General features: G+C 40.7%; 3 protein-coding genes across 8 annotated transcripts; 2 read left to right on the top strand and 1 right to left on the bottom strand.

Moving 5' to 3' along the window:
* The first annotated feature begins 406 nt into the window (after positions 1 to 406).
* FAM133B (family with sequence similarity 133 member B) lies at positions 407 to 16,152 on the top strand. Its single transcript, XM_033058031.1, has 11 exons — positions 407 to 488; positions 4,804 to 4,901; positions 5,591 to 5,669; positions 7,836 to 7,910; positions 8,079 to 8,111; positions 8,495 to 8,563; positions 9,161 to 9,256; positions 10,443 to 10,490; positions 12,182 to 12,277; positions 12,555 to 12,599; positions 14,101 to 16,152. The coding sequence occupies exons 1-11, from the start codon at positions 465 to 467 to the stop codon at positions 14,185 to 14,187; spliced, it is 750 nt and encodes a 249-aa protein (XP_032913922.1). The 5' UTR covers positions 407 to 464; the 3' UTR covers positions 14,188 to 16,152.
* A 596-nt stretch (positions 16,153 to 16,748) lies between these two features.
* EFCAB1 (EF-hand calcium binding domain 1) lies at positions 16,749 to 23,104 on the top strand. 4 transcript variants are annotated; one of them, XR_006162970.1, is made up of 8 exons: positions 16,749 to 16,858; positions 17,048 to 17,203; positions 18,663 to 18,767; positions 19,762 to 19,913; positions 20,679 to 20,783; positions 21,301 to 21,399; positions 22,516 to 22,615; positions 23,019 to 23,085. XR_006162970.1 is itself a non-coding variant. In XM_042779215.1 (6 exons), exons 1-6 carry the CDS (start codon positions 16,801 to 16,803, stop codon positions 21,346 to 21,348), a joined length of 624 nt encoding a protein of 207 aa, XP_042635149.1. In that variant the 5' UTR covers positions 16,749 to 16,800; the 3' UTR covers positions 21,349 to 21,523. The 4 variants fall into 4 exon arrangements, 1 of the variants encoding a protein (XP_042635149.1); XR_006162969.1 differs by lacking the exon at positions 22,516 to 22,615 and having other exon boundaries at positions 23,019 to 23,104; XR_006162968.1 differs by lacking the exon at positions 23,019 to 23,085 and having other exon boundaries at positions 22,516 to 22,811.
* RBM48 (RNA binding motif protein 48) lies at positions 21,666 to 27,769 on the bottom strand. 3 transcript variants are annotated; one of them, XM_033058017.1, is made up of 6 exons: positions 27,624 to 27,714; positions 27,142 to 27,289; positions 25,651 to 25,841; positions 25,410 to 25,555; positions 22,845 to 23,377; positions 21,666 to 21,850 (listed from the first exon to the last, which is right to left on the bottom strand). In XM_033058017.1, the coding sequence occupies exons 3-6, from the start codon at positions 25,776 to 25,778 to the stop codon at positions 21,767 to 21,769; spliced, it is 891 nt and encodes a 296-aa protein (XP_032913908.1). In that variant the 5' UTR covers positions 25,779 to 25,841; positions 27,142 to 27,289; positions 27,624 to 27,714; the 3' UTR covers positions 21,666 to 21,766. The 3 variants fall into 3 exon arrangements, with proteins under 3 accessions (XP_032913908.1, XP_032913900.1, XP_032913890.1); XM_033058009.2 differs by lacking the exon at positions 27,142 to 27,289 and having other exon boundaries at positions 27,624 to 27,769; XM_033057999.1 differs by lacking the exon at positions 27,624 to 27,714 and having other exon boundaries at positions 27,142 to 27,566.
* Positions 27,770 to 27,937: the final 168 nt, after the last annotated feature.

Genomic DNA, 27,937 nt, shown 5'->3' with positions numbered 1-27,937 from the left:
CAGATTGTCCAGAGAAGGTGGAGAATCTCCCTCACTGGAGATGTTCGAGAACCATCTGGACTCAATCCTCTATCATGTGCTCTAAGACCACCCTGCTTAATGAGGGAGGTTGAACAAGAGGAGTCACTGTGGCCCCTTCCAACCTGTCCCATTCTGTGATTACGTGTCCACCCGCCGCCCTGCAGTACCCGTCCCGTGCCCTCCCCTTCCTCCCGCCCGGTCCCCGCGCCGCGGCCCCCGGGCCCCCCGGGCAGCTCTGGGCGGAGCGGGGCGGGCGCTGCCGGCGAGGGGCCGGCCCGGCGCGGCGGCCTCGGCAGGCGGCGCTGTGTGGCCGCCGCCATCGCCGCTCCCGCAGCTCCGCGGCCGCTCGGGGCCGAGAGGGGCCGCGGCTTCCCGGGCGCGGGGAAGGGCCCTGGGCTGGGCCGAGGCGGCGGCGGGCGGCGGTGCGGGGTCACGGCGGCGCCATGGGGAAGCGGGATAACCGTGTGGTGAGTAACGCGGGCAGCCCGGCTGGGCTCCGCCGCAGCCGCGGCACCTCTGGGCGGGCCCCGGCGCCGAGAGCGTGGGGAGCCGGGCGCTGCCTCGGCCCGCGCGGGCCCGTCCTGCCGCCGCCGCGCTCCGGCCGCCGGGAGGGGCAGAAGGGGCCGCCGCGGGGGACAAGAGCGGCTCAGTGCCGGCGGGCCAGAGGCTGCTGAGGGCCGGGACTGGGGTCCGGCCGTGCTTGGGGCGACAATGGCGGGCCGTGCCCTGCGCCTCGCCCCGCCCGGGCCGGGGCGCCCCGGGATCTGCCCCAGCCCCGTGTGGGTGGGCTGGCCCTCCCTCGGCACGTGCTCGGGGCTCCCTGGCAGAACCTCTGATTGCCTTGTCAAATCCGGCAGCATCGTGACTGACGCCTGCTTTGTGATCTGTCGAGGGAAGGTGATTAAGATGCTGGCCTGGTCCGTACAAAAATAAAATGTTCCCAAAGGGAGTTGCAGCAGTCGCTGAAGTAGCTCTGATCCTAGCTAAGCCGGATTTCCTTAAACTTGGCGTTCAGCTGTACATGAGAGATCTGAAATTGAGCTTTACGCAGCACTCTGCTGCCTCGGGACCCAACGCTCAGCAGGCAAAAAATGCTATTCTACACACCTGACTGCAGATTCTGACTTCATACATAACTGAATCACATTCATCCTTCCTTCTAGTTTTCTTTAAATGTTTTTATACCGGTTGTACCAGTTAACTTTTCACCTTCTACTCATAATCACTTAAATATTGTGAGTTTGTTGCTGAATTTTATACCTAAATGCAAATCATAATACTGTTATTTTTGTTCCCTTTTTCTTTCTTGTATATGCTATGAGTTTGTATTCAGATCAGCTCACATCTTTGTGAACCTTAGAGGAATAATATAGTAATAGGCAAGAAGGGCTCAGATATTGTATAGATAGATGGCAAAGTCCCTTTGATGGCTTTGTTGATCCATCAAGAAATGGAGTCTTCTGAGAAAGAGTTGACAGTGTATTAGGCTCCAAGACTGGGTCTATGGTTGAAATGTCCTGTAAAGTTTTCAGGTGTGTATATATTTGCTCTTAATTTATTTTAATGGGACAGCTGGGATATACCTACCAATGCCAACAAATCTTTATGTTCCTATATAAGATTTGTTATGCCATCATGGTATAATACATACTACAGCCAAGTTATAATACAGGACCCTTTACTCCTCGTGTATGATCACAGAGATTTCTACTGTTATTCTCTGCCATGTCCCTTCTTAAATACACCATCATTTTTTACTTTTTGGAGATGGAAAATAAACGTGGTTTTTTGCACATTTACAGGGTACTTGCAAGGCAGTAATAGTACTGCTTGCCCAGAGAACCCTGCCTGACAGAAGGTGCCTTACACTTCTCATGAGCAAGGAAGCTGTGCAGCAAATACGTGGGTTAATACCTGCTCGAGCAAACTGCTGACAGAAGAAAATGAATGTGCAGACAATCACTTTCTGTACTGAGGGTGCATTTCCGTGCTCCTTCTGGCTAATGACATGCAGTTTGGCAAAGTAGTGTAAATATTTTTCAGAAATGTTTATTGGTGAAGTAATTCTTCATAAACAAACCTGGTTAAAATTATAAGAACATGTCTTAGGACATAAATTTTCTAATCTTGAAATATAGAGCAGTACACAATCATTAAGTACTTGCTGTGCTGAAGAAAGCCACTGAAGGGAGGAAGCTTCCTAGCCAGTTATCCAGGGGCAGTTTGAGCAAGTAGAAAATCAGCATCTGACAGCAGTAGCGTCTTCTGCAGGTAGAGAGTTTTGTTGGGAAGTGGTGAAATGTTCATTACTTGCTAGCTCAGGTAGGAAAGTAGCTGATTTTTATTTACAAGAAGTAAGAGACCTCATTTAAAAAAAAAAATTGTGTAAGAAGAGCTTTCAGATGTAAATTGTTGAATGGTAACCAAAAGTCAATGTACAGTAATTTCATGAATACAAGCCGCACCATTTTCACCAAAATTTTGGTGGAAACCCAGAAGTGCGGCTAGTACTCCAGGGCGGCTGATATATTAACAATATTCTAAAAGCTGCCAACACGGAAGTGAGAGCCCACGGCAGCCCCAAGCCAAGCTGGAGCCCGGCCAGCCCTGGCAGAGGTGGGAAAGCCTGGCAGAGGGGGTGCCAGCGGTGCAGGGGGCGGGCGGCAGGGCCCGAGCCAGCAGCATGGGGGAGCCCGGCAGCACGGGGGAGCCCAGCAGAACCATGGCTAGCAGCGAAGGGGAGCCCGGCAGAACCGGGGCTAGCAGCGAAGGGGAGCCCGGCAGAACCAGGGCTAGCAGCGTGGGGGAGCCCGGCAGTGCGGGGACCGGCAGTGCCGGCCAGGGCGAGCAAACGCGGTGGCGGTGCAGGTGGCGGGGGTGGGGCGAGCGAGCCTGGCAGCGGCAGCACCGCCCGCGCGGCCCCGCCGAGCTGCAGCGCCGAGCTGGGCCACCCAGCCCCGTTGGCAACCGTGAGCTGGCCGAGCCTGCCTGGCCCCGCCTCGAGCCAGTAAACCCTGTTATGCTGCGATTCTGTTGCTAATTGGCAAATTTGTGAAAGTTACACACGGATCCTCGCTACAAACGAAAGTGCGGCTAATAGTCCATTGCGGCTTATGTATGGACGAGGACCTAAACATTGCTGAAACCCCGGAAATGCGGCTTATAATCCGTGTGGCTTGTATTCGTGAAATTACTGTACTCACTAGAGTAAACCAAGTTTCTAGTGGATCTCATACATTGAAATTATCTTTCTTTACTGCAAACAGTGTCCAAATAGTTCTGTCTTGCATTCCTGAAGCAGCTCATATTCCACTCAAATCTGAACTCAATTACAGAAGTTTTATTCATTTTTAGTTTTGTCATGTGAATGCCTAAGTATTGTAATTACTTGAGTACATACATCCATCTGCTGCTTGTTTCAATTTGCCCACCTCCATGTTAGTTACCATTTTTGTGTGAATTAAAGCAACAAAGCAAAGCCTCAAGAAATGGCAACAAATATCCCCTTAGAGTTGCAAAGTCAACTTGAGTCAAAAAATGCTCCACTTGAAGGGTCCTTGGATTGCTTCAGAGTGGTCCCGGTGGTGAATCTGAGCCAAACTTGTGTGGGCAGTGCTTCCTTCCAGCAAATGCCCCATCCCAGGCAGAGAGCTTGGAGTGCCTCTTCCGGGACCAAGAGCTGAAGGCCACCAGTCTGCTTGCAGTCCAGTCCAGAAACTCAGCACTGCTGTGGTCACTGCTTCTGCAGTGGGAGCAATAGGAGGGGAGGAGCAGCAGCTGCTTCTGACAGCTTTCACAAATGCTCACTTTGCATGGTTGTTTCTGAATGCCTGATAAAAAGCAGTGTTGGACATGTGAGAGCTACACAGATGGTCAGATCTTTGCTTTGGATCTACAAAATGTACTCTTAAAAATTGTCTCAGATTGGGCAGCCAAAGCAAGTAATTTTTTGACTATTTGATGTTTTTCCTTGTCTCCAAACTGAACAGTTAGAACACTTATGTTCTGCTGAAGTGTTGGGATGACATAGTGATGAAAATAAATTAGATAAGGGGGTACAGGTACCTCCTTTTCACATGAACAAAATATTGTTGACATAAAAAATATGGAAGAGTTTTTCCATTAACAGGGAGGTGGATTATGAATTCTAAATTTTAATTGAATCTTTTATAACACGAAGAGGATGCATAGGTTTGAAAGCTACAGTATCTCATAACACTGGTATTATGTATGTTTGGGTTTTGTGGGATTTTTCCTTGTTAAAGTAGCCCTAAAATAGCTAAAATCACAGAATTTTGATACATCTATAATTGTAGCAAAGCACTGCTTGCTTGTTTTGGTGCAAGAAATTTCATGCAGAATTTGGTGACTTCTGTCAGCAATTTTGAACAGAACATTAAATGCATAGGATCAGTTGTCCCAGAGAATGAGAGCTGAAATTTAATTATATTTTCTATATCCCAAGGAAGAATATTTCAGAAATCATGATACTATTCTTTGTTTACAATATTATTGCTTAAGGAAGGGAATTGTTGTAAGGAACATGGTCTTTTTGTGGATCATTTCTTTCTGCCACAGTACAACTCCAACTGAAAGCACTTAGTTGAGTCCTTCTTCTAGACTGAATCAACTCAGTTTAGCTAAATATTTCATATTTTTAGAAACAAAGTCAATTATTTTTCAGGGAGTGATAAAAAGTTTCTGTGAAGAACAAACAAGATATTTTGGTATCATAGTGTAACTGATGAATTTGGTATTTCTTTTTGTTGTTTCATATTCAAGGCTTATATGAATCCCATAGCTATGGCCAGGGCACGAGGTCCTGCCCCAAATTCAGGACCAACAATACAAGACTACTTGAACAGGCCAAGACCAACATGGTAAGTGGCACTGCCTGTCTACCCTTTTGGCCTTTTAAGTAAAAGATTTGTTCCCTCTTACTAAAATGTCACTGGTACCCACCTCCTCCCCAGAATATCCAGTAATAGATTTTGAAAGATTTCTTGTCTCTGGCCAAGGTATTATTTTCTAAACATGTATTCAGTCTCCTCTTTTAAAAACAATAGAATATAATTTTGAAATGTGTATTTCTCATTTGTCTGTATTTTTTGGCAGCAGTTTCTCAGAAAAGGAAAAGGTCACATTAGCTTTTTCTCATTTTGTAATACCTAAACCTTGCACATATATTTAATTTGTAAATAAATTAATCTCTAAAAGAATCATTTTGCTGGTATATTCTTAGAATCTAGTTTATTCTACCCAACAAAACCATCACTTTGAGATATTATCAACAACTTACTTTATGTTCAATCCTTTTGCCTGCCCTCATGAGACAGAGAACAATTTACCTAATTGCAAAGTTAGCTTCAGATCTTTTGGAGGGATTTAACAACTGTACTTAAGTTGTTAAGGCTGGGTTACCATATGTGTAACATCTAAGATGCTTTCATTCTTCTTCTCTTGGAAGTTCAACCAAGGCTAAACTTCAAAAAAACTCTACGGAAAAGTTAGACATTGAAGAAGGTATTTTTAATTGTAAAAATTGTGATCTATCATCTTTTTCATACAGGGAAGAAGTAAAAGAGCAACTAGAAAAGAAAAAGAAAGGATCTAGGGCTTTGGCTGAGTTTGAAGAAAAGATGAATGAGGTTGGTAATGTTCTTAGCTGTTAATACATGATTCTTTTTATCTAACATGCTACTTCTGTTATCATTTACAATATCAAGTAGCCATAATATTTCACTTCACTCCAGCTTTTAATGAGTAATTATTTTGTTTCATTTGTGCTGGAAGTTGAGTTTACAACTTAACCAGTGAAGAGCTACTTTCAGTTCAGAGAAAAAAATTATATAAAACTTTTTTTAAATTGCTAGTGAATAAAACTTGACCTTGTCATAAACATAAATATATTTATAAAAATGCATGTGCTTATATCAATAAATTAAACAGTGCATTTTCAGGTATGATAAACCAAAGTCTGTTGTCCTAACAGTCACTTGTTTAAGGTCACAGAATTCAAGCAGAGTGAAAAAACGTGCATTACTGGAAACAGATGTCTTTGGCAAGGAATATACATGTAATGTTATTATGGGAGAAGGCACAAAGAATGGCTTTCAGCCAGATAAGACTATGAAGCACTTGTTTTTCTCTCACCCTAAGCTGATTACAACACATGCTGGTTTCCTGATATAAATGCAGCTGTTCTGATGTTTGTGTTCTGTACCTACTGAAGATCAGCACAGTATTAGAAAGTTTCACGTGTAACTCCTGTTGTATTCAAGGGAGAAATTATTGTACAGTGAATTTAACTGTTTCTGTTCCTTCTTGGGTCCTGGTATCTTGAGATAAGCTTCACTGATCTTCATCATTGTGTATAAGTTTCTGGTTGAAGGAGATTATGCTCCTCCTCTGTTACTGGAAGGGCATAGTACCCATGGTACTCTTGCTGTACCTTTTTTCTAAGAAGTTGTACCAGGATGTGGAGGGCCATGGGGTGCTTGCCGTCTGCACTCTGACTTTTAGCTTGTTGAGTTTGGTTTAGTATTCCATCATATTCATTTCCTGATTTTATCTTTGCTTAATGTGAAATAAGTGAAATTGGCATGCCTAGAAGCTACCAGCCTTTCAGTATGGTAACAGGGATTCAGGGAATTGTGAAATGGCCATGAGTTATTCCTAAAGCTCTAAAGGACGAATCTCTGAACGCCTGAAAAGATCACAAGTCTCTGAATTAGGTGCTGTCTTCTCTATTCTACTGACAGTTGTCGGACATTTCTGTTTAAAACGTAACACTGGCATAGTCTTTAAAATAATGAAGCACAGGCTGTTGTGAGAAACCCCTCAGGTAGCTCTGGGTACCTGGTGTATCAAAGTACACAGCCCACAGGTGCTGCCTTGGTCCATGGAAGCACATTGCACACCGCACTGCATCATGGCTCATCTGCCATGTCCCTCAGCAGCTCTGTTCAGCTAATTCACAGTGTGCTGATGTGGGGATCTGTGTATCCTGCATTGCACAGGTTACTTGGTTCCTGTTATTTCTGTCCCCTCAGCACAACATGTGGATCATCGTTGTTTTGCCAATGCAGTAGCAATACAGCTTCATTGTGAGGATCAGAATAATAAAGACGGGAGCACATGATGTGTCTGACAGTGCAGACTGAACCTAGCAGCCTTTGAGTTTCACAGGGGCAGGCTGGATATTTATTTCAGAGCTCTTTAAGGGGACATTTTAGGTAAACCTAGAGACCAGGTGAGGAATTGAAAAGGACAAATGAGAGGACACTTTTATTCGTCTATTTGGTGTGCTTGGCCTAACAAAATAAGAACGTTTCTATGAAGATGTATATAGTGATTTGGTATAATTACTGCTGACACCAGCAAGGCCCAGAATACACACTGAAGATACCCATATGTTGAAGAAGGGCCAGGAGAAGTTGTCTTGAAGTTTTGTTTCAGGTGATTTTTAGAATTAAGACAAAATCACAGTTTTTCTGGTACGGTACTCTGGTTTTCTAAAGTGCTTTAGTAAGAACTGTAGTACAAAAGCAAAAATGCTGTAATTGATGACGTTAAAGATAAATGGCAATCTCTTAAAGCCAAATATCTTGAACATTAAGTGTAAACTAACACTGTATTTTGCTGAATAGTTATCTTCTGTAAAATCCAAGTGTATTGCAGCTTCGGTTAATATTATATATTGTTTATTTTCTGTGGGTTTTGTTAAAATTATAGTGTCAGGTAGAGGAGAGCTTAAAAAAAAACTGTTCAGAAATGACCCTCCTGTTACTATTTCTGTTTGGTTTTGTTTTCAGAATTGGAGGAAAGAACTGGAAAAACACAGGGAGAAATTACTAGGTGGAAATGAGAGTTCCTCCAAAAAAAAAGAGGTAAGTTGTTTTCAGTTGTATATATTCTGTGTTTGGAACTGCATTTATCATCAGTGCTACTGACACTGAATTTTGTGAATGCATTTTAAAAGCCAGAATCAAAGTTTATAAACCTAAATGCCAAAAGAAATTATGCTGAAGTAACATTTGTTTTATTCTGTTTTTAAGAAAAAGAAAAAGGAAAAGAAGAAATCTAATAGGGTGAGCAAAATTTTCAGTTTTCTGATCTGTTTTGTTTTGGGGTTGTTCCTGTTTGTCATTTAAGTTCTCTTGGAAAGAGAAAGTATGGCTGTAATTTTGATTTTAGATGTTATTTAGAAAGGGTTTGTATACATTCAGTACAAGGAAAATTAAAGGCAGGAAAAGACCATTAAATAGGTATTATTAAAAGAAAAATGTTAGAAGTGGTTTAGAAGTTTATTTAAGAAAAATCTATGTAAGACCAGCTTCTCAGAAGTAAAATTGTATTGTTTATGCTTTGAAAATGAAGACATTTTAAAGGGAGTGTTTGGATGGGCTTTTGAGTATTTCCCAGACAAAATGCTGCATCTCACAAGCTTCACTTTTTGTTGTGTTTGGTCAAGTTGTCTTCATCTTCCTCTTCTTCATCAAGCTCTGATTCTTCCAGCAGTTCATCTGATTCAGAAGATGAGGTAAGAGCTAACCTACTGGAATCTTACCATGTTTTGTTCATCAGGTTTATTTAACATTGATTTTGATAATATGTTTTAGAATATTTTGAGGGGCTGGTTTGGATAAAACCATTTAGTTTTTATGCATTTGGTATATATAATAAAGTTGTGAATTTTAGACATATCTGTTGAGTCAATAGTTTCTGTATGAACACTACAGATTTTGGCATCCTGGCTTGTAAACTGGATCCATTTTAACACTGAATTGCTTTTCTAATAGAATCCCCTACCTAATCATAAAAATTCAAAAATACCATTTTTACTTTCTAGCAAAAATCTTTGTTACAGATAATCAGATTCTACAGCACACATATAAATAATAAACAGAATCTAGAGAACCTGGATTTTTCACCAGTTCGCATTTTTTCAATGCAGAAGAGTTATGAAGGTCCTCCAATAAAAGAATCAATTGTAGTGTACTTTTTTCCTCAGGAGAACATTGTAACATGTAGAAATTTGATGTTTCCTTTTCTTTACATTTAATGTAAATCTTTAATTCTAGTGAGAATAAATTCAAGTTTGTGTTTTTCCTTCTTTTTCTACAATATTTGTGGATAGGACAAAAAGCAAGGGAAGAAAAGAAGGAAAAAGAAGTATCGCTCCTCACGGAAATCTTCAGCAAGCACAACTTCAGAATCTGAGTCAGACAGTAAGGTAAATATGCAGATGTGTTGCTCTTGGCAAGTTTTCTTGGTCAGTGTTATAAACCCATAAAGATTTCTGACTGTAACATATAAGTATGGGTTTTCATCTTCCATCTTCGTACGGCTTTTAAAGCTGTATATTCTCACATGGCCTGAACTGGACTTGAATCTTCCACATGCAGTGTGAATCTGCCTCCACTGGCCACATGCCTGGCAGAAGTAATTGGACTTCTAGAAAATCTGCTTGCTTTATTCCAGCAATTTGTAGTCACTTCTTTGAATCCAGACATATGCAGCTGCTCAAATGTTTAGTTTTGATAATACATTAGCACTTCAAATGTCTATTATGTCTTAATGCAATTTAATTCAACACCATATCTGCAAATGCAGGTATTGCAGGATAGCAGTAGCCAGAACATTGCCTTTCTAAATATCTGAGTATTTTCCTGTTAGACAACTGAGCCTTTCCAAAATGCATATTAAATTGAAGTTGTATTTTTCCATTTCTGAAGTATAGCAATGTAGATACGTGGGCTTACTGAATGAACCAAAAAGTGAAGATACATAAGGCAGATTGTTCTGTTATGATAGCATTTTTCTGTCCTACACTGTATAGGTACTATATTTCTTGCTTAAGTATTAATAATACAGTAAGTTTTTAAGATTTTCTGTGTAGACTTTATTGCAGGCTTTCACTGGAATACCTAATTTGGTGAGATATAAATTGTAATGAATGCCTGTTTGCAGACACCTATGAATTTGTGCTAATGGGAGGTTAAAAAACTTCTGCTACATAAAGGGACCCAGAGATACTGCAGAAAACTCTGGGAAAATACCTGCTTAACCTGGTCTGATCAGCAGAGATGGACATGGATAAAGAAAAAAGACTCCCAACTGTTACATGCTTTATGTGGTTACAGCAGTGATAGCTGGTATCCTCCCAGAGGCTCTTTAAGCATCCTGCAAGGGTACTGTTAGCTCATTCGATACAGACCTTCTCATGCTGCTGGATTAGGAGATTAGCAGCTGCATTAAAATTACAGCTTTTTATATTATTCTTGTTAACTACAAGGTAGAAAGGAAAATCTTGAAGAATTACCTTCAACAGACATAAAAAGACTATTGGTCAGACTGCTTTGGAGATTTCTTTATTTCATGAAACGATTTTGTTGTGATTTGTTTTCCTTTCTATTTAGGATAGCACAAAAAAGAAGAAGTCAAAGGAAGACTGTGAAAAAGAAAAGGTATTTTTATTCTTGAAATCCTTCCATCATAACTGCATGTTGCATACGTAATAGTTATTTATTTTTTTAATATGAAATTCCTCACTTTACATCTGTGGAAATTTTCTGTCCAAACCCACACAGTCAGAAGGTATCCAGTGCACCCAATTCGAAGTAGATGTTTAGTTGGATTCACCTCCTGGTTTAGTAATTATTGATAGTCAAAACCACTGGATCTGTTCTTGTTACAAAGGTAAATTAAAACTGTATCTAATCTGCTATAGTAGATCAGCTGCATGCTTAGTGTTTTGGGGTTTACCTTTAGCTGTCACACTGAGCTAAAAATGTGTGTGTTATTTTCAGTGGCATACCTGGTAGGTTATTGACTTGTTGCTGTAAATGAAGAAACATAAGCAGAGGATCTCTATCTAATTGTAGCCATAATTATAGGTACTATACTTACGACAGCTTTGAAGAATTGAAGAGAAAAATGTATTAGCTTAAGAAAAATGACCTTATTCTGTCATTTCTCTAGGCATGAAAATCCTCTCTCCTTCCTACTACCACACCATTTTGTACACTTATCCATTATCTTTAATGTAAACAATCTAATTGACTTCAATTTTAGTTATTTGTACACAGTGAGTAAACCAAAAATGCTTTCAGAGTCCACCTTAGTCTTTGTCTCCAGTTACCTTTCTTTCATAGTATGTTGGCCTCTCCTGCTCTGGTCAATATTATTGACTTCAACATACAAAATCTCCATTATATAAGGCAAATGTACTGATTTTTCTCCCCTTGCTCCTGCTTCTGTTTTGCAGTGTCCATTTCCCATCTCATCCTTTTGAATGGCTTCTCTTTGAAGACCAAATATCTACCATGGTCCTTATTGTAGCATTACTTTCACACATCTGAAAGCAAAGGGCACTCGGGGACTAGAGGTCTTTCTTCCCCTACCTGCAGATCCCCCATGTGTTAAATGGGCTGCATTCTGTGTGCTTTTCATAAGTGCTTTTGGGAAGTTTCTGGTCTGAGAAACTGAGTGAGAGAAAGTACCTTCAGTCTTAGGAACACATTGCCTTGTCCAGAGCAAAGGAAGTGCAGGGAGCAGGAAAGCAGCTCATCAGAACAATCTCACACAGCATCAGAATTTAAAAAAAACCCCATCTTTTAAATGCACTGGAATGAAATGTGATGTGTTGGAAGTACAGCTGGCAAGGACAGCTTGTCCTGTTCAACACGAATACAGAGGGAGCTTTTTCTTTCATGAACAAAGCAAGAGTTTGAAGCTACAGTGTTTGTATGTATATATTGAGACATCTTCAGTTACTAGTTACTTAAAAGTGGTGAAATGTTTTATTTTCAAATGCTTACTCCTCCATGTGTTATTATTTAATATAAGAGACTGTTATTATTCCGCTCACTTACAGACAGTTGCTGTATCTTGGTAACAAGAAAAAGGAATATACAGAAAATTATTATTTTCTCTGAAAGTTGATTTTAACAGTTTGGTAGAGTAACATGATGATGATGATGATGATGATGATGATGATGATGATGATGATGATGATGATGATGGAATTAGTTGAATGTCAATAATATTTTAAAATATTTCACAACTTAGAAGTGACATTTCAATCTTAAATTTTAAGCAGAAGTTTTATAAAATGTGGAAGGTCTGACTTTACTCACAAATATATTATTTTGTGTAGGAAGGGAAAAATCACCACAGGAAAAGGAAGAAGGCAGATCGTGGTGATGGGCCTTTATCATCAGATTCTGTATCTGAATCAGATCAGATAGAGGAGGTCAGTGTGAATCTTCAGTTTTGGATATTACAGTGCTTGTAGATTACTGTTTCATGAGCAAATGAATGAACTAGCTTAGATTTAATACATTGTTAAAACTGTTCTGCACTCTACAGGTGAATTGAAGAGTGCAATGCACTCAAAAATGTATTTTTCCTTTTAAAATAAACTTTTAAGGATTGTTTAGTCTAGCTTCTATCACCTACAAGTAGTTTTGAATTAATTTTCTTGATTATCAACTTCTTATGGATACTACATTTGGTTTAATTTTCTGTAGGTGCAAGCAAAAAAGAAGAAAAGCAATGAGGAAAAAGAGAAAACAGCAAGTATCCCTCTTACTCATACTGTAGTTTTAGGATTTAAATACTATGTACTTGGTCAATTTCCAGTTTCACATTTTTCACTAATACAAATGTTTCATAGCAATAATCTACTGTTACATCTAAATTAACAGTTTCCCTATTTGCTTGCTGAAGTCACTTTTTCAATTGCTGAATTAAAGAAGGATTTGTCACTCTTTCGCCTACATGTGATTTGACAACTTTAACACTTAGAATATATTTTATTCCGTATCAGCATCCTAGAACTACTAATATCTGTGGTATTAAGTAGGGGAGTAGTTTGCCACACAGACATCAGGCCTGTTCCTTCATTAGCACTGTTTGTAATTCCTTGGTAAGCCTTTTCTGCCACCATGGAAAGGGCCTTAGGACACAACTTCTGCAATATCTGTGCCATTATAACTCTTCCCCCAACCAAATAAAAAGCTGCCAGCAACCTGTTAGTTTTCTCAATATTTTTGTTTGTATCTATTGGTAAATGTGAGAGAAAGGTTCAGCAGTGATTTATATGGAATCCAGATTTATCACATATACCTCAGGTTCCTCAGTTAGGAGTATAGTGTGTTTGGGATCCTAAATGCCCACTTGAGATGCCTTTGTATCTATCTCCCCTGTCAGCAGCAGTGCTCCTTATCGAGCATCTCAGTTGTCCTTATGGGGTAGGGCAAAGGGAAGGTCTACATTAGTCACCTAAAAATACAGGCATAGGAGTATCAGTGATACTCAGTACACATTCCATGGAACTTGTTTTTTCAGACTCATGAACCATTTGCCATAACATTTCTAGTGACTCTTTATGGTCTTTTTCATAAAATATTTGTATGTGTAAGGAATATATATAAACCAAAACTTTAATACTGATTGTTTCATTTACATAATGCCACACCTATTTGAGAATTTCTGTTGAAATTCTGCTTGCAAAAAACCAAATATTGCATCTCTTAGCTTCTGTATTACAGTGATGACCATACTTAAGGACTGAATATCCAGTAGGGTTAATTTGAGTGTATTTATATTTACAGTTGAGATCATAATTGTTTTATTTTAAACAAGGTACAAGTGATAGTCAAGCCAAGTGCAGTTGAGCTATTTAATTTTACACAGTGAATTTAAGCGCTTACTTTAAAATCTGTAAACATCCTAGTTATTCCCAAATATGTCACTACTGGTCAAAGCACTTCCTTCTCAGTAATCTGTAATGCTCTGAAAATAATTTAAAATACTAGGAAATGTAATAATGACAGTGATGAGAGGTGTGAAATAGCCATACCATAGTGGAGATAAATTTAAATTGAAGACTGCTCATAATAGTGCAAATTTCTGGGTGAAGTATTTCTTTTTGTGTTTTCTCAATAGGCTTCTGTAGGAATATCTTTTGAAATGTCTTTCAAAAGATAACCTTTCTGTGTTCTCATTTTGCATTAGCAGAATGTAATAGATGGCAATTATATTATGCAATAACTTCCTTATTTCTTTTTTTAGGATAAAACAAAAAAGAGAAAGAAGCACAAGAAACATGGTAAAAAGAAGAAAAAGAAGACTGCTGGTTCAAATTCAGATTCAGAATAATATTTTAAAACAACCTGAGACTATCAACAGAAGTGCAATGACTAAAGGAAACTTAAACTGTGAAATGACAGCAAACTTTACCAAACTGCATGAGTTTTCCTGTGTTTTATAAATACTCCTAATCTTTCAGTAGCCAGCCAGATGCAGCTGTGCTGGGAAAGACCATTGTTATTGCCTGCTGCTTAATACATGAGGTACAACTTTTATAAAATTCCAGTAAGCAGTGTTAGATGTTTGAGACAATATCAGATGGTAAGCCAGCTGAGGTGTAAAATATTGAAAAATAAGAGTTAAACTTCTTAGATAGTAAAAATAGACTTTTAATGCATTAGTAATAGTCTTTATTTGTAAATCAGGACAAATTAAATCCCCAGTTCATCCTGCAGGTTAATATTATACATAAACGACTACAAGCTGGTGTCTGCTAATGGAAAATTACTGATAACATTTAAAAGGCTGCCTTTGTAGAAATGTGTATCATCTGCCCCGTTACTGTCTCCATGCTTATGAGAAAGGGAATGCTACCATTTTGGCTACCTGAATAGGGTGCCTTTGCCTTTGATTCTTGCAAATCTCTGCTACTTTTAATCCATGCATCTCTGCATTCCTGGGAAGCTAGAGCTATTGTCAGCAGACTTTTCTGAATGAGCAGTTTTGAGCTTCCAAGCATGTGCTTCTGCATTAAGCAAGAGCAATGACATTTTGCAGTATAACTGACAGTCAAAAACTGAAGACTTTACCTCTGCTTTTTTGAAATAGTGATAGACCTTTGCTAGTAAATATGCATATTTCATTTAATGTAATTTTGGTTTAATTGAAAACTTCTTGCAAACACTGGTAGCTTTCTTTGCATTATCTTTAGAATTGTTTTGCATGATTTGTACCATTTTTAAATTAACGAAATGCAGGTAATCATTTGTTGTAACCAGTTCTATGAATTACATTTCACATGCAGATTTTCATGTATGTATTTAGTTATAGTTAAGTTCATTGCTGTGTTTAAGTGCACACTTGCTGAAGTTATTTAGCATGTAAAAAGCAGGGTTTTGATACCTTAACAGCTTCATATTGAAGCTGATTTTACTCTAAGCAAGTTCAGTGGCAGATCCATGTGATGTGTCTTGTTAGATAAAAAAACTGCTACCAGAATCTCATTAAAGATGCTGTTTAAACAGTTTGTATTTATATTTTTGTACTTGAGGGCTACAGAATGTTGACCTAAGTCATAAAGCTGTTTTACTTTAGTTTAGTTGCTTTAAATAACTGAAAAAAAAGCTTTTTTAAATTAAATGTGCCCACAAGAAAACTCGAGCAACCATTTGATTTTAGTTTACATTCATCTTCCATTGAAATACAGATTGCTGGGCCTTCTGTTAGCTTTTAACAAATGCCCATCCATCCCAGGTAGTCAAATATAGATTGAATTTTTGATCTACCCTTTTTTTCCATTGCACAGGTGCTAACTTAAAACTTACCTCTATTGCATACAGATGTTTCAAATGTTGTGTTCCCTATAATTTCAGGAGTTTTAAGACATTGATTATTAGTCTGGAAACCATAACTAAAATCTGTGGGAGAAAGGTAATTTCATATTGTCATTGTACAGAGAAATTGTCTTCAAGTTCTTGGGAAAATACAATTGAGTTGCAGCAATGTGCATCTAAACAATAGTAATATTTTCATCAATTATTTTATACCTTTGGACTTGATTTTACCAATTCTAGACACTCTTGTCAGGTTAAAGTAAAGGTGAAATGCAGTGAACAGAGGGGTTTGATTTTGGGTTTGTGTTTAGTTTTGTTGGGGTTGTTTTCTTTTTAAGTTGTGGTGTTGCAGTTTTGGTAAAAGAACCTGTAATGAACCATGTATAAATGCTCTGTCCTGCATAATACCTTATCTGACTTTTACACAACCACCTGCCACAGAAAGAAATAAAAATGGAAATGAGACCCAGTCTTCCAAATACCTAAGCCGGTATGTCGTTTTAATTGTGTGACTTGTGCTCAGCTCTGGGCTTGGAGTGCTGCTGTCAAGCTTGGGAAGGGTGTAGCCGCTTAAGGGTCTTATGGGCTTTGTCCATTCGCGACCAAGCAAGCTCCTGTCGTCCTCAAAGGGAACTGCTTCAGTTCGAAATAGTTTAACAAATGCGTTGAGTGTGCTCTTGCATGCCCTTTTCCTGAAGGAAAGGTGGAGGCTGATCCCAGCCTTTAAGCTTTCCCAGTGTGCCCATGCCGAGGTCGTGAGACAGTGACTGGGATTTTTGGTGGCACCTACACCCACGTTCCAAGTTTCAGCAGAGGGACAAAGCAGAAAACGAGCAATGTCCGAATAAGAATGGTTTAATATATTTTTGCTTTCTGAAAGCAGATGAACAAGCGCTATTTTATGTTGTATTAAACTTCTAGCTTTTTTTGTTTTCCCCCACAAACACGTTTAGAAATTTGAAATGCAGTTATTTTTAACTGCAGTTTTTTTGAATGCGTGTTAAGATGTGATCCATTTTGGCTTTGTGTGTGTTTCTGTCCGGCCCGCCCGTGCGGCCCAGCGAGGCCGAGGCCGAGGCCGCCGCCCCGCGTTGCCAGGGCAGCGGCGGCAGGAGCAGCTCCGGCAGCCATGAGCAGGAAGGGGCTGAAGGTCCTGGTGGAGTCGCTGACCCGATCCGCCAAGCACTGTGAGTCTCCCCCGGGCTGCAGGAGCCCCCCGTTCTTGCAGTGCTCGTTCTCTGTAGCCCTGTTCGCGTCCCGTGGGAGGCCGGGCGGGAGGCGGTATCGGTGTTACGGCCCCGGCGTGTCCCTGTGCCTGCCTTGAGTTTTACCGGCTTAATTTACAACCTGTGTTTGCTTGTGTTTGGGCCGGGCAGTTAACAAAAGCGAAGTGGAATGTCTGGTCAAGCTCTTCGACACGATGGTGGCCAAGGCCAGCAGCGAGTATGCTGGGGCCGGCTTCGACCGCACCGTGTTCCGAGACATCCTGTACAACGCCTTCGGCATGACGGATGACGTGGTGATGGACCGAGGTGAGCGGGCCCACGGCTCTGAACGCCGTGGAAAGGTTGGGATGGCGCTGCCCACCCGAGCGTGTCCATACCGAGCAGCGCCGTCTCATCCTGGCCAGGACAGCAGAGGACCGCAATGCTCGGGAGCTGTTGAGAAAATGGCACCTTTTCTTTCTTTATGCGCTACAGTTTTCTCTTAGTTCAGGAGAGCTCGCTCTCTAGTTCGAGGCAGACCAGCCAGAGGCAGCTGTGCTGCCCTGTGGGTGTTTCTGTCGCAGCCGCTGTAGTGTCGTGACCGAAGGGGGCAGCGTTGCTTTCCTCTTTTCTCCGGTGATTCCACCGCGAGCTGCGGTCGCTGCTGGGCGACGGCTTAGCTCAGGCCGGCAAGTCCCAGGAAGGCATTCTGTTACAAAGGATAACTTTGGGAATAGAGGCTCTGTGCACAGCATGGAAGGGCCTAGGCAGATAGTATAAGGAGGCGAGAGTAATCAGCCAAGTAACCTCTTGAAAATACAGTGATTTCACAGATTGGTAACAGAGGACATGTTTGCAGTCACTGAAATTGGAGGAATGATCTCTGATGTAGAGGTTTCTAGAGGAGCGTGCAGAGCAGGCATGAGTCTGCCATTCTTTCAGTCTTGGGCTGCCAAGAGCCAACACTTTGGTTCAACTTTCTCTATGTCTCTAGCAGAGCTACTTACGTGCCATAAAATAAAAACTTGTTTCAATTTTATGCAGCAAGTCAAGTATGTCTTGGAAGATGCTTTACATATTCTTAAAAACTATTTTAATGCTTAAATGCAAAGGGGCTGATTTCAGTTCACAAAAGCAAACCTATGGTCTTCTAAGTAAAAAATGCTTGGCTCTGCATGGAGAGGTGTTCCTTCAGCCAACTTACTAATTAATATCATAAAATACAAATTATTATAGATGATAGTGGATGCTTTGAATTCCATCTTGAATTTGAATTATATTACAAGCTGTACGAATAATGAAGCTGTGAGATTAAAAGTGGCTTAGGGAAGGGAAAAAAATATTTTGTTACGTGACAGACAGGAGGTTACTTTTCTTTGCATATTTAATATATATTGTTTCTAGGTTTACTTTGTCCAAGATTTTACATAAATTAAATCTTCATTTAAATCTTTATCTGTATGCAGAATTATCCCTTAAGGGATACTGGTTTATTTGCTTTACATCTGCATAGAAGCATACTTCTTGTAGTTGTTTATGTCAGGAAGGCAACAGATCAAACAAAATCTTACCGGGCAGGATTCTGGAGTGGATGATCAGTAAACTGAGAGGCAGAATCCCTTTAATTGTTACATCTTAGAATCAAGAACAGTAATCTTACCTTGGTGAAAGCAGACAAATATCTTAAGAAGAAAGATAATTTATAATTTTACTGAATTTAAGAAAACATCCCTTTTTTGTGTTTCCCTATCATATAAATTTAAAATGTGTCTAATACACTTCCTAGTGTTCAGCATTTTTGATAAAGACAACAATGGCTACATCACTGTGACGGAATGGGTGGAAGGCTTAGCAGTGTTACTTCGGGGGACACTGGAAGAGAAGATGAAACGTAAGATTGATCTGTATGCTAATATTTAGTAGTAATGATTGAATTTGTAACAAATACGCATTGCTTTTGTTATAATTTAGTAGTTACTCTTAGAAAGTATTTCGTAATTGAAAAGTGTTCTTCTGTATAGTTTAATGCAATGAAACGGAGTTCTGAAATGGCTTTTCTGAGACAGTTTTATTTTTCTGTGTAAACTGCTGTTACCACAGCCACCACCTTTTTTTGTTGCTTACAAAATCTTGCATTTAAATTGTAGTTTATTCTACAGCTTACACTTTTGACAAAATACATGTTTTCGTATCCACACACAAAACTAGAAGCAGATGAATCTCTAGTGTGGTTTTGGCTAATTACCAGTCTCAAGCCAAGCAAGATCAGTGCCAACATTCATTTACTGGTACAGTGGAGACACAGTAGCAGTTGCATTAGCTCCAGCATTTTCAGCTTGAAAGCATAGATGGAAAAACTGTAAGGTGGTAATGAGAACCTCCGCAATAATGACAGAGAAAGGTGGAGGAGTAAAAATGGCAAGAACTCTAGAATTTTAAGCAACAGGGGAAAAATAGGGCATGTGGTGTGAAAGAAACCAAACTACAATAGAAAAAGGAGACTGACAGCATGTGGTTTCCATAGTTCCCAGGTTGCAGCATTAGCCATCCCTACTGAATTATATAAATTCATTTGGAAAGTGGTCAGGGGTGTCACAGCATTAGGATGTGTGCCCAGGATGTAATTCAGTGTGTCAGGATAATCACAAACAGTAAAATACGCATTCCTGCTGTAAGCACTGTAGAAGATACTAGTGTAGTAATGCAGTGTTGTCTGTCACAAGCGTTTGCCAGGAGTGTTTCAACACATGTAGCTAAATTTGGCTCAATTGATAATGTACAATAATGTACAATATACAGTTCACATTTGCTATCTATAGCTAACCGCTTAAATGGTATGCGATTATAGTTTGTAATCAACTTGAAATTTATTTGTATTTCAAAAGTCTGTTTTACCATTTATGACCTGAATGGTGATGGATACATTTCGAGAGAGGAAATGTTTCAAATGCTGAAAAACAGCCTTCTCATACAACCAGCAGATGAAGAACCTGAGGAGGGAGTTAAGGACTTGGTAGAGATAGCACTGAAGAAAATGGCAAGTACTTACTATTGTGATACTTGAGGGTCTTTCAAACATTCACTAACTGATACTTAAAACCTTTCTAGGAGGTAACAAACTAAGGTGTCTTATTTACAGTGGGATTCTTCAAGTCTCCTGAGGAAGGACAGAAATATAATCCAGATCTTATGAGTCCCAGTCCAGTATTCTCATATGAAACTATTAATTCAGTATGTGAATATACTGTTAACTTTATGTATAAACTTGCATGTGTATATGTGCATACACATCTGTGTATGCCCAGTCACAGCAAAAGCCCTGTCAGAAGTGGAAAACTCAGAAGAGTAAGCTGCATTTATTCCATCAGTACAGGCATCTGCAATAGCTTCATTTTAAAGTATATTTGTGTTTTATCAACTGATCATGAAATGTCTTTATGCAATTTATGTAATGGTAAACTCAAGGTTATTAATATGAAGCTTGTTTTACACTGCTTAATCTAGAATATCAGATTTTAATCAAATCAAGATATATATTCTCCCCTTCCATGGTGATGGTCAAAAATTTTCACTTAAAACCAGGTCTTGCATCCCAACTCCTTTTATTTAAACCCATCTTTTCAGTTTCTCAATCCCACCCTTCTTGCCTTAGGTAGAGGCAAGTCACATAAACCATTTCTGAGCAGAAACCGATGACCCCCAATTTGCAAATCAAACTAAAAACAGAATCCATATTCTTTAAATACCTGTTAAACAAAAAAAAGTAGTAATCCTTTGCTGAAGTGTTCCCTTCCTTTTGCAGGACCATGATCATGATGGCAAGCTTTCTTTTACGGACTTTGAAAAAGCAGTCAGAGATGAAAACCTTCTCTTAGAAGCCTTTGGACCCTGTTTCCCAGACATAAAGGTACATTAACCTTGAGTTTAAAAAAAACTGCACAAGCCAATTCTCTACAGACACTTGCACCAATCCTGTGAATGGCAGCATCCTCTCAGTGCCAGTTCTGCTACCCAAAGGTGGCCCCTGAGCACTCCCACTCCAGGGTTGTTGCAACACAATGCTGCAGATATTAATGTCATCACTAAGGGAAATTTCAGTCCTTTACATTTACATCCCAGTCTCTAGCATTCCTGTTTCCATCCAGTTTATCTCATTCTGCAGCTGGGCCTTCTTGCCCTCCATGCCACATCATCCCTTGGTGACACACTCCTACTGCTGAGCAGTTAAAATTTTAATTTCTCCTTCAACTATAACTTTGAATGTTCTGGCTGGTCTGCCAGTGATGCTATGGATTTATCTTTTCTAAGCTAAAAAGCAAGAGACAGTCTTCACTGCATACACATTTTCTGACTAAATAGAAATCCTTTCATTAACTGAAAATTAACTTTTTTCCTCTTTTTCCTTTTTTTGTTTTTTTTAACAGAGCACGGTCTTATTTGAACAGAAAATTTTCCGTGAAACTCATAAATAGTAACTGAAGTTGAAAAAGTTGAAACTCCATTGCTGCATACTTTTAAAAGAGGTCTTTGTCTTCACCATTCTTCGTGATATAGTAAAAACAGTAATAGTTTCAAGTTGCTCCTAAGCTTCAGTATTTCTTTGCTGTTAAAGCTATTGAATAAATGAATTTACTTCTGTAAATCTACATAAATAGTGTTCTTCTGTGAGTTATAAAACATGTTACAATATGAGGTACACAGGACAACACTGCAACAATAATACAGTATATTGGTTTCCTCATTCCAAGTAACAAACTGATACCAATTTTAGCAGGGAATTACTGGGAAATACAGTATAAAGAATGTTTTATTTTTTACATTAAAAATATATATTTTTTTTTAAACTATATTCTTTACAAAAGGACTATTGGTAGATGCTGCCAGCAGTATCTATATTCTTCTTCTCTGCTTTACAAGTGGTTTCGCTGAGCTGCTCTCTGGCTTTTCCACAGACGTTGAAACAGAATCTGCTACCTAAATTAGAGGGGAAAAAATTTAGTAACCTGTAACCATTACTTTTTTAATGCTCATTTTGGAGTAAGGCTACATCATCAAGATTTGAGTATTGGGAGGGAGTTTTTACTATCATCAAAGTTGTATTGAATTTTCCTGCTGATTAGAGGAAAAAAGTAACACCAAAGGCAGCAATAAACACAAGAGAGGTGAAACTTAGAAGACTTAGCACTACCATTTTTGTATTTAACTGCACAAACTGATTTCCGGTAGTCAGTGATATAGTATTACATATGTCATCTTCCTTCTTCCAAACAGAGGTGTTTTCAAGCAAAGTTTAATGTGCTTTAAGAACTCAGGTATTTCAGGAAATGAAGGGAAAGCAGAAACGTGCATTTTGACATATATTTTAGAAATTAATTTAATATAAAGGCTGTTTATTTATAAGATACACACTTTCAAATCAATCTAGTTAGTCAAGGGAGCTTTTTCATATCTTAATGTAAATGAAATGTTCTATCAGGAATATCTGACCTGCTATTTGATTAATATCCTCCATAAAAATGATGTATAGCTTAACACGTGCTTCTCAACATAGAATTAGTGATTCTGTACAGCTTTTAGTGGCATAAGAAATGTTGTAGCAAAATTACATTGAACTCTGACTTCCATTATTTTCCTTTCAGAAACCAGATACAAGTAGCACACTGGAGTCAGCAGGACTACCTGCAAAGTTACCATGCCTTCACATGTGGGGAAAAAAAAAAGTGGCTTACTAAATATCATGTAAGATCATGCACTGACATTTACACTTTCTCAAGTGTAGTGTAAGAGGTGTGCAGTAGAATTGCCTACAGTATTCTAGATTGTGGAAAAGTTAAATAGTAAGAGCACTAGCTTTAAATGGCAGATAAACTGCTAATGAGTAAATCCTGAATAAAGCTGTTAGAGAGTCACTAATTTTATGGATAACAAACACCTATGTTTGAACTATCAGAACTTTAAGAATCCATACCTCTTTCAGTTTATTTCGAATTAATGTAGCTGAGGTATTCAAAGACTCATCATCCATATCCACTTTAGGTATTTCTGGTAGTTGTGGACCAATAACAACTTCAGTATTGTCCTCACTTGTTCCAATGAGGGAAAACTTGTTACCTTCTTCTCTTTTCCTCTTACGTTCTTGCAGATGAGTTGTACGAGGCAAAAACCTGTCAATTCCATTGTAAGCTGGAACCATCCTTTGCTGCATTAAGGAAGCTGGTGGAGCATGTCCTCCTGGATGCACACTTGGAGTTAAAGATGTGTTTTCACCAAAGTACCCAGGAATTTCAGCACAATTGTTATCATAGTATGGAGATAACAGGCTCTGATTCTGATTCCCAGATGGATATGCTATGTTGTGGGATACCCCAGGAGAACTTGTAAAACAGGATGGATCCCAGTTACGGGCTACATGTGATCCTGATGTACTCCATGGACAGTCTTGCTCAGAGTTCTTTGAGGCTGTCTTCTTAGGGCCTTCTATTTTCTTTAACACAAAGCAATCTTTAAAACAAAAACAAAGAAGCATCTTCACTATTTCATGTCATTATTAGTTCTAACAGCCAAGAACAAAACTTCTGATACAAATGCAGAAACAATACCTACATAGTGCTATTTGATTCCCAGTTACCTTTCTGTGATTTAAGCTTCAAATATAACAAATTCAACTTTCAAGCCAGTTTCCAGTCTAGTGCCTTTGCTGGTTTGTAACACTGAAAAACCCAGACGTTTTGATGTTAAAAATCAGTGGGTTTACTCCCTTTAGAAATTCTCACACAATGAATGATAGCCAAGTATGTGAGCACAAGAGGGAAGAAGTTTGTGCTCATCCATTTGCTTATTCCTCAGCTTGCCCTGCCTTCAGCACTGTCTGGGAACTCTGTGGTACAGGAGCCTTTGTAAACACAGTCTATTCTTAACATTCCCCCAGTGCAAAGATGTGGGCTGGAGAAATTTTTTTGAAGGTTCTGGTGTATCTAGTTCATCTTCCTTCCAAAACTTTGGCATGCCTGAGGAGGCTGGAACAAGGGTGAAAGTGTGATCACAAATTTCCTGCCAGTGCTTTAAATTTCTGGTAACAGTTTGAAAGAAAGCAGTAAGTGAAGGAAATACTTCGTTATTAAAGCTTAAACATTTCATTATTTTAGTCTTAACCAAAGCCAAAAAATTATTTTGAAAAGGATATAGTTCTCTAAATACTGAGAAATGCCTCCCTGTAAACATACTTAAAATGCATCTGTATTGGGTTTGCGTGGCCCAGCGGGAGGGCTACAGGGGTGGCAGAGCCAGTCCTGGTGGCTCCAAAGATGGATGTGCCACTGGCCAAAGGCTAGGCCAATTAGAAATGGTGGCAACACCTCTGTGGTAACAGATGTAAGAAGGAAGATAAAGTGGTTGTGCAGCTGTGACTACAGCCAGAGAAGAGCAGAGCGAGAACGTGAGAGTAACAGCCCTGCAGACATCAAGGCCAGTGCAGAAAGAGGCAGGAGGTGCTCCAGGCACCGGAGCCGAGATTCCCCTGCAGTCCCTGGTGCAACCCATGGGGAGGCAGCTGTGTCCCACAGCCCATGGAGGGCCATGGGAATGCAGGGATCCACCCACAGCCTCTGGAGGAGCCCCACACCAGAGCATGTGGATGCCTGTGGAGGCTGTGACCCTGTGGGAGACCCATGGAGAGAGGGGCCCTGCTCCCAGGCTGGAGCAGCCTGTCCTTGGAGGACTGCACCTTGTAGAGGAGTGACTCACTGCAGCAATTTGCAGAGGACTGTTCCCATGGGATGGACTCACACTGCAGCAGTTTGGGGAGGACTGATCCCATGGGATGGACTCACCCTGCAGCAGTTTGGGGAGCACTGATCCCATGGGATGGACTCACCCTGCAGCAGTTTGGGGAGGACTGATCCCATGGGATGCTCACACTGCAGCAGTTTGGGGAGCACTGATCCCATGGGATGGACTCACCCTGCAGCAGGTCACAGGGAGCTGTTGCTCCTGAGATGAGCTCACATTGCAGAGGTTCACAGAACTGTCTCCCATGGGATGAACCCCATGGTGCAGCAGGAGAATGACTCCTCTCCCTGAGCACTGGGAGAAGCTTTGGGTGATGAACTGACCATAATTCCCATTCCCTGTCCCCTGGCACTGCTGGGGTAGGGTGTAGAACTGGAGGTGGGGAGGGAGGTGTTTGTAAGGGCTTATTTTACTTCTCATTATCCTGCTCTGACTTTGTTAGTGATAAATTCACTTTATGTCTCTAAGCTGGGCTTGTTTTGCCCTCAGTTGTATTTGATGAGTGATCTCTCCCAGTCCTTATCTCAACTTATCAACTGTTTGTTAAATTTTCTCTCCTCTGTCTAGTTTGTGGAGGGCAATGAGTGAGCAGCTTTGGTGGGTGCCTGGCATCTGGCCAGCATCAGCACACTATAGCACCTTTAAAAGAGGTAGGTAAAAAGTGTTTTCTTGAATGGGCACTTTAGCCAAAACCCCACCCAGCCCTGAAGAACATTAAAATTTTACAGGAAATTTAACCGCAAACCTCTTTGATTTGTTGCTTTTGCTATGTACTTTCTTCTATCTTGCAGCTTCTCTCTAGTTTCTTGGACTGTTTCAAATTCTGGAGCATAGCACACATGCAGCAAACTACCAAAGAAACTTCGTTCATCCATTTTTTTCTTGGCCACCCTGAAGGGAATTAAAGCATATCAACCAAACTGAGAATTTTGCAGAAGGTGTAAAAGATTAAGAGAGCAAAAGGCAGATATTGCCCTGTCCAATACCTTGCACACTGGAGTTTTTTGAATTTTATAAGATATACTTCAGTAAATTGTTCTGCTGGATATTCATCTAGAGCATGATATTCTTCAATGGCACCATATAATGCAAATTGTTCAACTAATTCCTTCATAACACCTAATGCAGGAACTCCTTGTATCAGTACATAGCGAGATTCCAAGTTGATAGTGTAAACCTAAAAAAAACAAAAACAAAGACTATTCAAAAACATTCCCATTCTTGCTTTATTGCAAAATGCAGGCATTTTCTTCATGTTTTCTGTTGTTCTTCAAATCCTCTCAGAATGCTGAAATGTCCTATGTACTGTTTTGCAGGGCAGTAAGTGCATGGTTATTTGGGACCTCTTCATCACTGAGCAAGAGCTGAACTCAACCCTCTCATGCATAGTAAAACATAAATGAGACTTGACTTTCCTGCACAAGGTCAGAGTATTACTGCCAGTTGCTGAGTAAAATCTCTGGCCAACTTCCATGCAAGATATACTAGTAACCAGTTCATAGAAGGCACTGTCAAAATACAGAAAAAAACATGGAAAAAAGAGACTTCTTCATAGGCAGAGAAGTCATACAGGTGAGAAAAACTGGTTTTTTTCCACACAGGGAGTTTAAAAATAATTACCCCAATTCTCTGGGGTAAATCCTGTGTGTGTAGAGATGTCTCCTTGCCATAGTGATCCAACAGCATACATTTTTAAGACAGGCAGATAAAATTTGGATGCTGAGACAAACAAGGTCTTGTCCCAGCAGGTTAAAAACCAAACCAGCCATTCTCTTCTGCTCTGTGTAGTGACTGTCACATAACAGGCTCTAAGCAAAGTTTTTGATGGCTCACTATGTACAACAGGCAGCTAGGCAGCTCCCCGAGATCAAATGAAATTTTTTCTGAGTTTGTTAAAAAAAGAATCCAACACACAAACATTTAGACAGCATAAGTTACACATATTAAAAAAAAAAATCTGGGCAAAATGGAAATGTTTGGGAAATCAACTTTCAAAGTTCAACTATAAAAAACAGTCTCCACAGACAGGTCACATAAATTTTCTTGTGGCAACAGCATACTCCTACCCACATTCTTTTGGGAACAAGGGATTGAAGGAATCTGATGCTTTCACTGTGCAATTTTTTAAAATTTTTTTTTGGGGGGGGGCAGGTTTGTCCTTCCACCTCTTTCTTTTCCAGGAAGAAGAGATTCAAATAAGGTTTTTTTCACATTTGGGACATCCGCACTGTTCCTCCTGCATGCATCCTCCAGTCATGGCTGGATGCCTGCGGTGGCCAGAGCTCTGTGGATGCACAAGGCTCTCTGTTCTCTGTCCCATCGTGCACACTTGGAAGAATAAAAGAACTTAATAGCTTTGAGACTTCGTGAAGTATAGAGGGTTTGAAATTTTACAGGAGAGTGGTAACAGTGAAAGAGACGGGCCTCATGTGTGTGTGCAGGGAGTGACCATTGTTCCGGCACTGGTGAGACCACACCTCAAGTCCTGGGCTCAGTTCAGAGCCTCTCTCTCCAAGACACTGAGGGCCGGAGCATGTCCAGAGAAGAGCAACGGAGCTGGTGAAGGGTCTGGGCCACAGGTCTGATGAGGAGCAGCTGAGCGAGCCGGGCGGGGGAGTGCTAAGCCTGGAAAAAAAGTGTGTCGGGAAGACCTTATTGCTCTCCACAGCTCCTTGACAAGAGGCTGGAAATAGATGCGGGTTGGGCTTCATGATCTTAAAGATCTTTTCCAACTTTAGCCGTTCCTTTCTCACGCCAGCCATTGTACGCTAAGGGCACACAGAGCACCCAAATCTCGCAGTTCTGCTGCAGTAACAAGAATCTCCTGCCGCGCAGCAGGCCAGGCTCAGGGCCTCCTTCTCTGCCTCCCCGGGAACCGCGGGACTGAGCGCAGACCTCGTCGCCCCCCAGCCCCCTCACCCACAGCGGCTCCGCCCGACACTGCCCCCATCCCCAGCACCTTCACAGCGCGCGGCCGCCACCCCTCGCGGTACTTGGCTCGCGACTCGCAGGCTCCCAACTGTGCGTGGTGCCGGCACGGAGCGCCCGGGCTGCCACTGCTGCCGGCCGCCATCTTCCCATCGGCCACCGCGCCCCGCGACGCACAGCCCCCATTGGCTCTCTCCGTGCGGCAGGGAGGAGGAGCCGTGATCCGCAGCCAAGGAGCCAATCAGAGACGTGCAGCGGGGAAGTACCGCGTCCGCATTGGCCGGCAGTGGGCTGTACCACTGCCCCGGGGGCGGCAGGGAGCGTCATCCCCCGCGCCCGCCCGGG

The sequence above is a fragment of the Catharus ustulatus genome, chromosome 1 (assembly GCF_009819885.2).
Source record: "Catharus ustulatus isolate bCatUst1 chromosome 1, bCatUst1.pri.v2, whole genome shotgun sequence".
In the NCBI taxonomy this organism is placed as follows: domain Eukaryota; kingdom Metazoa; phylum Chordata; class Aves; order Passeriformes; family Turdidae; genus Catharus; species Catharus ustulatus.
Note: the sequence above shows the minus strand (reverse complement) of the source record. Positions and strands in the feature narration are given on the sequence as shown.